The sequence below is a fragment of the Raphanus sativus genome, chromosome 4 (assembly GCF_000801105.2).
Source record: "Raphanus sativus cultivar WK10039 chromosome 4, ASM80110v3, whole genome shotgun sequence".
Taxonomy (NCBI): Eukaryota; Viridiplantae; Streptophyta; class Magnoliopsida; order Brassicales; family Brassicaceae; genus Raphanus; species Raphanus sativus.
The window spans coordinates 20,421,315-20,435,476 of NC_079514.1; the positions used below are offsets into that span (position 1 = coordinate 20,421,315).

Here is a 14,162-nt window from a genome sequence, read left to right on the forward strand (position 1 = left end):
GTATAGAAAAATCCAAAAAGGGAAAAGAGAAAAGTGGAGGTGAAACGAATTTCATCTCTGATGAACCCGGGCCATCCTTTCATGGTTTAAATGATGATACTCATCTCGACGTATCAGATTTTCTGGTTGAGCCAGAAAACATCGATGTGATATAAGTTTACTGTATTGTATTATCTATATCTTTTGTTGTAAGATATATGTCATATTTACATGTTTTATGTTTAATATTAATATATGTTTTATAAGTATTTTAAATTCAGAAAAAATGCCAGACTTTGAGATTTTGGATGGAAATATGTGCTTAGCGGATAGTTCGTCAACGCACACGATAATTAAAGATAAGAAATATTTTCCAGTCTCAAAATGAAAGACGAAGCGTAAGTACAATATCTGGTAATGCAAAGATTATTATGGGCTTTGGAAGAGCGAAATTTTCAATGCCAGGAGGAACAATATTTGAAATAAGTGATGCATTGTATTCCTCCGAGTCTCATAGAAACTTGTTAAGTTTTAAGGATATCCGGAGAAATGAATATCATATTTAGACTATGAGAAAAGATGGCATTGAATCTCTTTGCATTAAGTCAGAGGGAAAACATGTCTTGGAAGAATTAAGAATGTTATCACCTGGACTTTATTGTACAATAATATACATGACTGAGTTCTATGCCGTGGTAAACATGAAGTTTACTGATACATTTAAAATCTGGCATGAGAAGCTAGGACATCCTGGTTCAGTCATGATGAGAAAGATATTGCAAAATTCGAAGGGCCATCCGTTGAAAAACGGAAAAGTTTTGCAAACCGGCGAATTTACATGTAAATCATGTTCTCAAGGAAAACTTATAACTCGGCCATCACGAAAAAAAGTTGGCAATGAATCACCAATATTTTTAGAAAGAAGGTAAATTTTTGTCAAAAAAATTATAGAGAAGAGAAAAAGACCAAAATATCATCAAACCAAATTTTTGTCACAAAAATACCGTCATAAGGAGGAAAATGACCAAAAGAAGTTTTATTGAAAGGTAAATATACATTTATAATCATTGGGTATTAATTTTTGAATTAGAGTTTAGAGTTAAAGGGTAGAGTTTTAGGAATATGTTTAAATATTTAAAAACAAAAAATAAATATTAAAATTTTCAAAATAAAAAGATGTTATTTTGGTCATTTTATTTTTTAAATGCTATTTTTATGAAAAAAAACTTAAAAGGCGCTATTAAAGAGAATTAACCTTATATAAACGTTTGTTTCACCTTTAGAAGTTATAATTTTTTATATATTTTTATTTTATTTTTAAAGAATGGATACCCACCACAAATGATAACTTTTTAGGAAAAGAACCGATACCCATAAATGATTTATAAAGCGTTGAATGTCCACTAACGTTGAAAAATCAAAGAGGGGCCTCAATTTAACGAGAGCAGACCAACGAAATTGGTAAAGAAACCGAAATCTTGAGTATTGTAAAGAAAAAAAGAAATGACTCTCAAGAAGCTGGACGCAGATCCCTCAACCTTGGAGAAGGTGTTGGAAGAATTGAAATCTGACGAATCAAACCGTAACAAGATCAATTTCATCCTCTTCCTCGCCAACAATGAACCCAACACCAACCGCAGCTGGTGTCCTGGTCCGTTAGGGTTTTTCATTTTTCTTCAAATTTTAATTTTAATTTTAATTTTAATTTTACCCGATCGATTTCATTTTTTTTTATATAATTACAATCAGATTGCGTTAGGGCTGAGCCTGTGATTTACAAGACTCTAGAGGAATCACCGGAGGAAGTGAATCTTATTCGGGCTTACGCCGGAGATAGACCGACGTGGAGGAATCCGATGCATCCGTGGAGAGTCGATCCTCGATTCAAGGTCACCGGAGTGCCAACACTTGTTCGCTGGGATGGAGACAGTGTTAAGGGTCGTCTTGAGGATCACCAGGCTCATGTTCCTAACTTGATTCGCCCACTTCTTGCACCATCCACTTAATTCGATAAGGTACAAGCTATCTTCTCTTGCTTTTGGTGTCAATCTTTATAGAACGAAGATTGATATTGTTTGTTTGTTTGTTTGTTTGTTTCAGTGACTATGGCTGGATCGATGATCAAGTTTATGAATCGCTAGTTTTCTGTTGCTTTCCAATAAACCCTTGAAATAAAATGTATCGTTGCATACTCTTGCTTCTCTACTTAATAATAATGCACACTATTTGGGTGTCGCTTACAATTATGTTGATTTGAAATTTTTTTTTCTTTCCGGCTTTAGAAGACGAGCTTAGATTCACGGCCTCATGCTTTATAGCTTAATCACTGTTGATTTTTAAAGTTTGGTATCACCGTGGGTCTCCCTGTAAGCTCTGAATGTTACCTCTTTCGAGGAAAGACCAAAAGATAAGTAAACGTAGTATTCAGAAAAAAGAGCTTGTGTAAAGACAGAAATTGAGTTGTTTTGGTTTGGTCTTCGCCGGTTAGTCCTAGATAATGTTCGCATTGTTTCCTCAAATCGTTCAGGGTTTGTTCTTTTTTCTTAGGGACAATATTTGATCAGGAGTTGCCGAAGCAGGTTATCTTGCATGAAATCTTATAAGTTTCGACTAGAATATTATGCTACCTAGTATTGTTCCTAGGTAGGGCTGAGACGGATCGGATATCCGGGATATTTTAAGGTATTCGGATCTTTATCCGACGGATCCATGTTTTTACTATCCTTATCCGGATCTGGTGTTACTCGGATATTCTTCTAAAATTTTGTAATATCCGGATCCGGATTTGGATCCTTAAAATAAATAAAAATAATATTAAAATATTAAAAATATTAAAAAAACATATATATATATATAATACTTTAGTTATATCTATGTTTATTATCAAAAATTTATATAAATTTATATATATTAGTATAGAAATAAAAATATAATAAAATAAAATTAGTTTATATATATATATATATATTCCTATTTTGAAATAACTATCAATAAAAACTATCGATCCGGATATCCGGACTAAAAAATCAAGATATCTGGATTCGAATTCGGTTTGGACAGATCTAACATTTTACTATCTGGATTCGAATCCAGCTCCTCCGGATCAGATTTTTGGAGCCGGTCTTGATCGGATCTTGGATCAAATCCGGATCTCGGATAATAAGACCTAGGCCTACTCCTTGAGGTATCTAGATGAAGTTTTTAACATGTCAAGATTTCATTTATATTTTGCTATAGAGAAGCTAGGTTTGTGGACATTATGATATAGCTTAACTTGGAATTATTGATCCGCCATAACTATTTAGTCCACCAATTACATTGCAGCTTGTGATTGATTCTCTCGACCAATTACAAGACCCATCTATTTTTCTTACAACAAATTTTTAAATTTTATATATATGGAAAAGTTAGAAACTTTTCTTTTACCAAAATATAATGTTTGGGTGAGAAGGGCGAAAGGTACTTATAATTTTCCATATATAAAGAAAAATATGAAATGAAATGTGAAAAATGAAAAATGAAAGAAAAACTAATTAATCACTAAACATTTTATTGCAAAATATATTCCAACATTTAAAAATTATAAACTATATTCTGATTTTTTTTCAGAACCTGTTTTTTCTATCCAATCCACCAGTTTTATTGGGTTTTTCATTTTGTTTTTCAAATCCAGTTTATGTTTGATCAAGTCACCCAATCGAACATGATTTTCCAGTTTTTCTCAAGTCCAGGTTTTAGATTGAATTGAACCTATTGAACGAGTCATATTAAGATTGTTTCGAGTATGTTACATGGAACAAAAATAGGTACGTGGAAGCAGTAGCGAATGGAAAAGCAGAAACGAGAATTTTTAAAAAGTAGGAAATATATACTTTTTAAGCGTATATTCATACATACAATATATATTAAAATATAAGAAAACTTTATAAAATTTAGGAATAAAGATTATATGATTTAAATTTAAAATTAATCATTTATTCATTTAAAATAATTTTGGAAACTTTTCATATTAACATTGTGAAAATACACATAAATTAAGTTTAAAAGAAAGTATTATATTAATTATTTTTAATACTTCATAAATAATTGACACAATAAATTTAAATATATTTTAAAGATATATTAGTTTTTATTGCATAAAGATAACCTATAGTATTATATAAATTTAAATATATTTCAAAAACAATTCATTGCATAATGATAACCTATAGTATTAGTTTTTATTTTTGTATATCTCTATTCTCTCCATTTTATCACTACTAAAATTTGGATTTTATATAGATTAAAAATTATGTTTTTTTATTTTTCTATTGATTTATGATATTGTATTTAAAAACAGAAACGTGATTCCAAAATGGAATCGTAAGCTTCCAACGTGTTTTTAAAAAGAATATTTTCCGGTTCCAAAGCGGGAAAGCGGGAAAGGGATGTCCGATGAAATTTCCGTGCAACATAGGTTTAGACCGATTGGTCTGGTCTGGCCTGGCTTTCAAAAGACACTATAATTTTTATAACATAAATTATCCCATATTTTCAAAGTGCGGATCAAAATTTAATCTATACTATTAAAGCAGAATCCCTAATAGGATTCTGCCCTTGATTTTTGTAGATAATTACATAGGAATGCCATTATCTTTTATTGCCTTTTAAAAATGAATTTCTACCATTTAATTGCACCAATCATAATCAAATATTTTAAACGCAATCCCAATTTAATGTAATTTAGATCCAAACTGATTTAAGCATATTTCGGCAGTTAAAAATGAGTGATTTTCAAGCCCATTTCGATTTTAAACAGCCACTAAGATTTGCCACAAACGATTAGAGAGAAACAACTGAAAGTCTAAGATTTGCCACAAACGATTTTAATACGTGGTCAACTCTATATTATTTCATTAATTGGAGAAAGTATACATTTTTATACTAGAATTAAATAAATATCCACTGATTTTAAAATTCATAAAACTTACATTTAATGTTACTAATTATAAAATTAATTATAAAAACAGTTATTAATTATAAAAAAAATGGGAGAATATCATTGGTAGATTGTTGTATAAAATAAGTTTTATTATAAAACCAAAAAATAAGAAAACATTAATTTTGATAGCATTGTATTAGTTTCAACACCAACACATATAAAACACACTATAATTTTCTTCTTAAGTATATAGATATATATATATATATATATATATGTAATAAAATAAATATGTTGTAAAATATAAATATTTCAAAAAAGACAATTCCGCGCTTTGAAAGCGCGGATCAAAATCTAGTTCATATATTATAATTGCACACTAGGTAATAACCCGTGCCTTGCACGGGATTAGATTATTGATTTTTTTATCTTTTTAATAAGTATGGGTATTCGGGTATACCCGAGTCGGTTCTTTCGGATATCAGGTTTTTCGAGTTTGAAAATTAAGTTCTGTTCGGGTATTACAACTGAGTCGGGTTCTTCCGGATTCGAGTGGGTTCGATTTTGATGTAAAAAACTGAAAATAACCGAATAACTAAAGTATCTTAAACAAGTTTGGATAATAGTACCAAAGTAACCATATTACAAAATTCGGTTCAGATATTTCGTATCCAAACTATCCAAAGGAACCAAAAATAACTAAAATTACGCATTAGACACGGTTTTTTGAGTATTTCTATCCAAACTATCATATTTTATCCAAAAATACAAAAAAATAATTAATATATTTATTTTTAATCATAATTTTAATTTTTAAAATAATTATACATATAATTACAAATAATATTTTAAATATTTATTTACATTTTGGATATCTTCAGATACTCATTTGGTTCTTGGTTCTGATCGGGTTGAGTACTGGTTCTTCGAATACATCAGTTTAGGATCCATTTGGGTATTTATCCCGGGTCTGATCGAGTTCAGGACCCTGATTTTCGGTCGGTTCTTCAGTTTCAGATATTTTTCTCAGTCCTACTTTTTAAGATAAAAAGACATTATGTCTGTTTAATCTAGATATTCGTTCGGTTTTACTTATTTTTTCTAACCTACTAAAATATAAATAACATTCTAAATCCATATTTATTTTGTTTTGTTCAGTTGAAATGATCGAGGTTTTTCAATTTTCGGTGATAAACCTAAAACTATTATATTTTTGTGGTTTCATGTAATATGAATTTTTGACGGTTCTTATGACGAACCAATGGTTTCATTTTTAAATTTCCAAATGCTTGCAAAATCAAATAAAATCTAAATAATAGTTTAAGAAAAAAGATATCCAATATTATTTGTATTGTTTGTACAAACAATTTTGGTGACATTTTAAGATTGTGTATTTTATATAAGATAATCTAATATTATTTGTGTTGTTTGAACTTTCATATATGTTAGACATAACATAAAAAGTTTTATATTTATATTCATAGAAATTAGTTTTTGTTGAGTTTAATAATTCTTTAGTAAATTTGCCTAAAAATTCATAGGCAAATTTTGTATTACCTTACTCAACCGACTACATTCAATATCTTTTATATTCATTTTCTGTTTGAATATGATTTAGTAACTTATATAAGCTTCCTACTCAAGCTAAAAATCATTCTAATTAATTAACTAAATATTTGTATATGCATAAGTTTGGAAACGTTATGAATATACAAATAGACAACGCTTTCTATGTAACAATTTTTATTGAAAAGTCAATATAGTGTTTTAATTTATATTATTGAGGTTAGATTTGTTATAATCTGGTTAATTTATCATTTATTTTGTTTTGGCTTTTTATAACATAATTATAGTGTTTTAATTTATATAGTTGCAATATTATTGCTAGTAAGAAAGGAAATAAGAAAGTAAATTCAAAATTAGATTATGTTAAGTAGATATTTTATAAGTTCATACATTAGATATTTAATATTTTTTTACTGATTTGACACTTGGTAAGCAAGACAAATATATTTGTTAACTTTACTCTTTAGTAAATAATAAATGTTATTTTAATAACCAAAAGGGTCATAAATAAAATTTAATAAAAAAATTTACATGCACAACGTCCTCTTAAACGGGAAACAAACTAATGTGTTTTACTGCATCTGCTCGATATTATTATCATGCAATGTGATCATAAGCCAACGAAGTTCAACTAAAATCCACCCATGTCGTGAAGTTCAACTAAATCCACCCATGTCCGAAGTTCAAGATTTTCTTGCAGTGTACGTCTATATAACTTCTTTCTATAACCTTGTTTGACAAAAAGAGAAGAGAATAAACATTATTTAAAGCTGTTGTTTCGGTTATGAAACTTCCGCGAAGAAGAAACACATAATTCAACAGAGACACACTTGAAGCTGTGGTCGAGAAGGAAGTTCAATTTTTATTATTTGCTATAACGACATTGTACCTTTGGTCTCTAATCAAGACCACATGTCGGGTGAACATATCGACATAGCAATATAGATATGCTCTTAAGCTCACGCAAAGAACGGTGAACAGAGCGACAGAGAAATATAGATATGTTTGTATATTTTAGTTTGAGTTCGAGAAAGAAGCGTTGTTTGATAACTCTGTTCAAGTCGGGTGAACAGAGAAATATAGATATGCTCTTAAGCTCACGCAAAAGAGCTTGCTTGTTTTTATACATTGCAATCTTCTTAGGTCGGATCAACCAAGCTTATGACAGGAACATATAACTGGCTAACCTTCTGGTAGAACTTGAATTTCCACTTGAGCGTCGCATACACATAAGAGTTCTTATGCATCTCCATCTCTTCAACCAGATCATCAATCCACTCCACGCCGTCGAAATCCCCTACCTGAACAAAAGCAGATAAAACCCGAACGACGGAGTAGCTATCCCCATATAATATGTATCGAGTTTGCAAAAGAGATTATCGAGACTCGAGAGACAGTCAGCTTAAAGAAGAGTGGCCTGCTTCAATATCAACACGAGTTCACCTGACTTGTCTGTAAGTGAAAGGCTTGTGTGATATTTTGTTTGCGTCGACAAAGCTTGAAAAAAATTAGTCGTTCTATGTTCCGTGTCATATAAGCAAAAAAAGAAAGAAAGTTAGGCAATAAATGTTGCGTTTTTCTTCAAAACGCTCACAGACTGACACGTAGAATGGAGACTTCTCATGCATTCTAGTGAAAACTGTTTGAGGAAAGCCTTATAAATGCTTCTCTTTTAATATATAAGGGATTAGAAAGATCCCCTAGTCTATATTTGAGAAGTGATTTTGACATATGTCATCACCATATAAATTTTGAAAGAAAAATGATGACATGGCACACTAACATTTATGACATGACTTGAAGTAAATTATGACATGGATATTTATATTTAGTGTTGATTTATATTTAAGATAATTTTTAAAAATATGGTAATAACTTATAGATCATTATGACATATTTACATTTAATATTTATTTATATTTAAGGTAAGTTTTTAAAATATGTTAATAACTTATATATCATAATTAATATAACAATAAATAATAATTAAATAGAAATATAATAATAATTAAAATTTCGAAATATATTTAGCTATAATTTTATAAGTATATAATTTTTATTACAAAAACAATTCTTCAAAATACTATGCAATTTTTTTAAAAAAAGAATAATTTTCTTTAAATAATGACATGGACATTTACATTTATTGTTGGTTTGTATTTTTAGTAAGTTTTTAAAATATGGTAATAACTCATAGATCATCATTAATATAGCAATAAATAATATAATGTTATAAATAGAAATATTATATTATTTTGGAATTTTCAAAATTTAATTCTTTTTATAATTATTATTAGTAAAACAATTCTCTAAAATTATACAGTTTTAAATGTAATTTTCTAATCCAATACTATTAGTTTATTTTTAATATCCATAAATTTTAAAAAATTATTTAGTTTTATGTTTTGATAATTATACACTTAACAAAAATTCCTCTTACATTTACAAAATTTGATTTAATCTATTTTGAAAAATAAATAAATTAAAGAATATTTCAAAATTGTAATTTTAAATATATACATATATATCACTAAACATACATTTAATAAAAAATATTTTTTAATCTTAAAGTTTTACATATGATTAAATTAAGATTATATATTGTAAGCAAATAACAAAATCAAAAATTAACAAAATAAAAAATTAACAAAAATTTGTATTTTAAAATAAATTTAAATTTAAAAATTTTATTTCTGCACATAGTGAAAGAAAATACCTAGTACTAATTAAAAACCGTGTTACAAAAAAAAAGATACTAATTAAAAACCTAATCAATTATTCCATAATAATACAACTACGTTGACCTAGCACGTACCATTATAACACATGTTGCATTCCCTGCATCTACGTGTTTGGTCTAATTCATCGAACAACCTGTGGACAAAGCGATCACCATCTTTATAATTATTTTCCCTGATTTTCGGAAATTATTATAGTTTTATTTTTTTTTATTGATTACAGTAACAGATACATGCCATCAAGCCTGGTTTCTATGGCGGTCTCACTCGTAGCAATGGTTGCTTCGTTTCTCCTCCTCCTCATCGACTCTGACATTGCTCTCTACGTCAGCACGGGGATGATCGGCATCTTTTCCGGAGCATTGACGTCTCTCTCCGTGACAATGAATGCAGAGCTTTTTGGGACAAAGAACTTTGGAGTTAACCACAACATTGTTGTCGGAAGCATTCCGATTGGTTCTTTCGGTTTTGGTTTATTTGCAGCAAAAGTTTACCGCGATGGAGCTGCCTTTGACGGACGCTTTGACGGAAAGTGTTTTGGGATGTATTGCTTTCAAACCACTTGGATTGTGTTTTGGGATGTATCGCTTTGACGGAAAGTGTTTTGGGATGTATCGCTTTGACGGAAAGTGTTTTTGAAACAGATTTGGATCTCGAAGGGAGAGTACGATGAGTCGGGTCCATCCATCGTCCACATGAAATGCTTCTAAGTGTTTCTGGTTCGTGGTGGTGAGTTTGATACGATGAGTTGTGGTTGTTTCTTGTCGTTTGACAACGTCAAAGCTATGAAAAAAAATTTGTTCTGTTCCTTGTCATTAAAGCAAAAAAAGAAAGAAAGTTAGGTAATAAATGTTGCGTTTTTTTTTAAATCGCTTAAAGAGTGATACGTGGAATGAAGCCTTCTCATGTATTCTAGTGAAAACCGTTTAAGAAAATCCTTAAAAATGCTTCTCCTTTAATATATAGGGGATGTGTGTGAGAAAAAAAAACGGAGAGTACATTTATAGTAACAAATATGTTTATTTTTGATGGCAAACAAATTTCTTTACAAATCAAAACCACATCGTATTCACTTAAGTCCAGACTCGACTTCACATATCCGCTGATTTTCCGGAACCTTACCATTCAAATACATCACATAGTCACGTCTTAACATCATTCGTCTAATACTCTATTAGTTAAATTCTTTCTAACAACCTAAGTCACTCAATACAATCACAAAACTTTTATATCCATAACAAGAAATAATAATGAATCTGTAACGACCCGTTAACCGGCCCATCAAATTTGGCCCAACGAGACTCAAGCCCGTTGCTGGAAACCCTAGGTATGGACCTATATAATCAGTTTTATTCAGAAAACTTAAAACGTCGAACCTCTGCAGAAACCGAGCCGTCTTGGAATGTTGATATCGAACCGCCGCCGCCACCACTCCCTCAGTCGAGATTGGACCGTTTACCGCCGTCACACGCCGAAGGTAACTACCGGACCGCCGTGTTTATAAGTTTTATTTTTGGCCGTTTAGCGATCATATCTCTCTAACCGTGTGGTATTTGGCGAATCAAAGATCACCACCGTGTTTGTGACGTCAAGAGGAGTCCGGAGCAGAAAAATCAGCCCCAGAGCCACCCCGACGCGCCTCCACGCGCGATCCGAAGCTCCGCGCGTGACCAACACGCACCGCCGCTTCCGCCGGAAGTTCGCCGGAGCCACCGCAGCCGACCACCGTCCGTTCGCCGCCGGAAAGCCGCCGCCGCATCGCCGCCGGTGATTTCCCGGTAAGCCTTCGCCGTCTCTAGTCGCCGCCGGTGACCGGTCACCGGTGACTCGCCGGTTGACTCGCTGACTCGCCGGTGACTCGGCGATTCGGCTGAGTCGACTCAGCGAGTCAACTCGTTGACCAGTCAACCGGGTTGGTTTGATGATTGATTTTCGGTTTGGTAATTCGATTGTGGTTTGGTTCGGTTATTGGAAATTGATTTTTGTTAGAGATTAAACCGGTTTGAAATTGATTCAATTTTGATTTGGTCAAGGGTTGACCGGCTTGGGTCAGAGTTGACCGGGTTGACCCTTTGACCAGCGGGTTGACTTTTTGACCAATTTCCCGGTTATCCGTTTTGGACCGTTCGAAAGGCGTTCTGACTCGATTTTTTGTCCTGATTTCAGATTTGGAGTCTGTTTGAGCAGTTGGAGTTCATAGCTACTACTTTTCCACATTGCTAAGGTGAGGGCTATTCTCGTAATTTCTCGTACACGGCATAGGACTTCGAATAAACATAGTTTAGTTCTAATATGTATCCGTCTTTGTGAATTGAGTCAGTCTGATGTTTGATTGGAGTCTGCTTGATAGTTAAGGTTCTTTGCTTAAACCGGATATAAGTGTCTAGATGGTTCAACTTTGATTATTTTATTTAGAAATATATTATAATATTATTAATATAATGTTTATTTATTATGATTGTGTATGGGATTTTGCCGGGTACAGAGAGTTTTATCTATAGGCCGGATTTTGTGTTGGTTACGGTCAGCTTTAATCGACCGGTTGATTGTAGCTGTTGGTCGATAAATCATCTTTGGGCGTGTGTTGCCGAGCACATATTCAGTGGGTTTTGGCCTGTTAGTGGGCCGGTCACAAGGACCATTGGTTGATCTTTTGGGTGCTTTAGGTGTCGTGGTTGTTATATATTGGTATTAAATTATATTTATTCGGAGTGCTATGTCCAAGTCAATGAACTTCGGGTCTAGCATCTCATACCTCACTGAGTGACTCCCCTATTACTCACCCTCTTTTCCCCCTTTTTCAGGTGAGGCTGACGAATAGGATATCGATTGGACGGATGGTGTTTCTAGGCGTTTTCCTATGCTTTTATTCTCAGACTTATATTCTATTATTTTCGGCGATTATTTCAGTATTTGAGTTATTGGATTTATGGATTTAATTCTTTATTTATATGGAAATCGACTTTAAGACTTTTATCGGATTTTTGAGACACAATTGTGGTTTGGTAACATGCCGGTATCGAGTGAGGATGAACCGGGTGTTACAGAATCTCTCATATCAACAGAAAGCAGTCCTCTGAATTCCTTTAAACAGTATGAGTTTTCTTACACAACATGTAATATTCATCTAACAACCTAAAAACCATTATGATCTAACAGCAAATGTTATTAACCAGACCCTCAAACAATATATAAGATCAAAAGAAAAAAAAACTGGTTTCGAAATCACCTCACTTGGATTGAAAATCTTTAGACTGATATAGAAAACAAGCAGATTTGGAACACATATCTGACGACAGGAACAAGGAAGAATGAACAACAACAACCACACAGAAGTGATGGTTCAGCGGTGGCCTGGTAGGACCGGCAGCTTCTCGCGGTGGCTCTCCGGTGGTAAGAGTGCCATCACCAGCGGGAGAGAGGGAATCTCGCTCGGGCATGCGAGAGGCTACCTTCTGTCTTGCCTTATGATATAATAAAAAGGATAATTTTGTTCAATTTAGTTATTTCTGTTAATTTTGGATTCATTAATATTTTTTCTCAATCGAACTAACCAAAATATTTTCAAAAGCTTTCCAGACTAAACCGAACAAATCAGTTCTTGTTTGTTTATGCTAACCCGTTGTTACGTAATGATTACGCAACACTGCAAATCTTCCAACAATGCACTGGAATCAACGCCATCATGTTCTACGCTCATGTTCTCTTCAGCACTTTAGGGTTTGGCAATGACGCTGCTCTCTACTCTGCAGTGGTCACCGGTGCAGTCAACGTGCTCTCCACGTTAGTCTCAATCTATTCCGTTGACAAAGTCGGTCGCCGAGTTCTTCTCCTTGAAGCTGGTGTACAGATGTTCTTCTCTCAAGTCGTTATCGCCATTATACTCGGCATCAAATTCACGGACCACTCACAAAACCTCTCCAAAGGGTTTGCGATTCTAGTCGTGGTGATGATCTGCACGTACGTAGCTGCTTTCGCCTGGTCTTGGGGACCGCTCGGGTGGCTAATCCCTAGTGAGACTTTCCCTCTAGAGACACGTTCTGCTGGACAGAGTGTGACGGTCTGCGTCAACCTCCTCTTCACTTTCATCATCGCTCAGGCTTTCCTCTCCATGCTGTGTCATTTCAAGTTCGGGATATTCATCTTCTTTTCTTCGTGGGTCTTGGTCATGTCGGTGTTTGTGATGTTCCTCCTTCCTGAGACCAAGAACATTCCTATCGAGGAGATGACTGAGAGAGTGTGGAAGAAGCACTGGTTCTGGACTAGGTTCATGGATGATCATCACGATGTGATAGGTACCATCAAGCGTATGTACGGAAGAAGAGAAGGGGGAAAGGAACAGAGGAAGTAAGTGACGTGGCAGTTGAAGTGGGAGGACCTTCTGATACGTCTGGAGGGTTTGCAGTTAGCTCGACTGAAGAATGAAGGAGGAGCTAACAGAAGATCGTTAATAAAACCTGTAGATGCATTTACAATTCTTTTATGCTTGTTGTTGTATGTTCTTGACGATATGAGTCAGAGCTTCACATTCGCCATGAGAACGATAGTCTAGCTTTGCAATCGCTATGAGATTGTGATTCTAGATTGTACTACAAGCTGTTATCATTCCATTGATTCTTAATACGAATTACAGAGTTTATCGAGTTATCACTATCAAGACTCTATCATTGGTGCGGTGAAAAGTTCGAGCTCAGCGACGACGATGACGACTTCAGGGAAGCAGTTACGATCGGGTTACGCAGCTGAGTCGGATGAAGACGAATCGGAGTTGAAGACTCAGGTTACCGATCTGGCGAAAACCGTTCATCGATTGACGGAGGATAATACAGCGACGAATCTGATGATCAAGGAGATGAATCAAGCGATATCGACGATGATGAAAACATTCGGGAAGATGCCGATGCAAGATCCGTCACCTCAAGCTGATCATTATCCGCCGTCGCCTCAGGTAGATCCTT

At 33.4% G+C, this 14,162-nt stretch overlaps 2 protein-coding genes across 2 annotated transcripts; both read left to right on the forward strand.

Annotated features, from left to right (window-relative positions):
* The first annotated feature begins 1,386 nt into the window (after positions 1 to 1,386).
* LOC108849266 (thioredoxin-like protein Clot) lies at positions 1,387 to 2,225 on the forward strand. Its single transcript, XM_018622814.2, has 3 exons — positions 1,387 to 1,630; positions 1,729 to 1,994; positions 2,080 to 2,225. The coding sequence occupies exons 1-2, from the start codon at positions 1,483 to 1,485 to the stop codon at positions 1,983 to 1,985; spliced, it is 405 nt and encodes a 134-aa protein (XP_018478316.1). The 5' UTR covers positions 1,387 to 1,482; the 3' UTR covers positions 1,986 to 1,994; positions 2,080 to 2,225.
* Positions 2,226 to 10,533: 8,308 nt separating this feature from the next.
* LOC108850556 (sugar transport protein 13-like) lies at positions 10,534 to 13,555 on the forward strand. The gene is made up of 3 exons (XM_018624067.2): positions 10,534 to 10,681; positions 10,772 to 10,982; positions 12,784 to 13,555. The coding sequence occupies exons 1-3, from the start codon at positions 10,534 to 10,536 to the stop codon at positions 13,553 to 13,555; spliced, it is 1,131 nt and encodes a 376-aa protein (XP_018479569.2).
* The last annotated feature ends 607 nt before the right edge of the window (positions 13,556 to 14,162 follow it).

Excerpts from the sequence above, each read along its gene's own strand:
- LOC108849266 (XM_018622814.2), top strand. The coding sequence starts at position 1,483 with ATGACTCTCAAGAAGCTGGACGCAGATCCCTCAACCTTGGAGAAGGTG. Across the intron at positions 1,631-1,728 it reads CAACCGCAGCTGGTGTCCTG|ATTGCGTTAGGGCTGAGCCT; the intron begins GTCCGTTAGGGT and ends AATTACAATCAG.
- LOC108850556 (XM_018624067.2), top strand. The coding sequence starts at position 10,534 with ATGGACCTATATAATCAGTTTTATTCAGAAAACTTAAAACGTCGAACC. Across the intron at positions 10,682-10,771 it reads ACCGCCGTCACACGCCGAAG|ATCACCACCGTGTTTGTGAC; the intron begins GTAACTACCGGA and ends GGCGAATCAAAG. Across the intron at positions 10,983-12,783 it reads TCGCCGCCGGTGATTTCCCG|ACTAAACCGAACAAATCAGT; the intron begins GTAAGCCTTCGC and ends AAAGCTTTCCAG.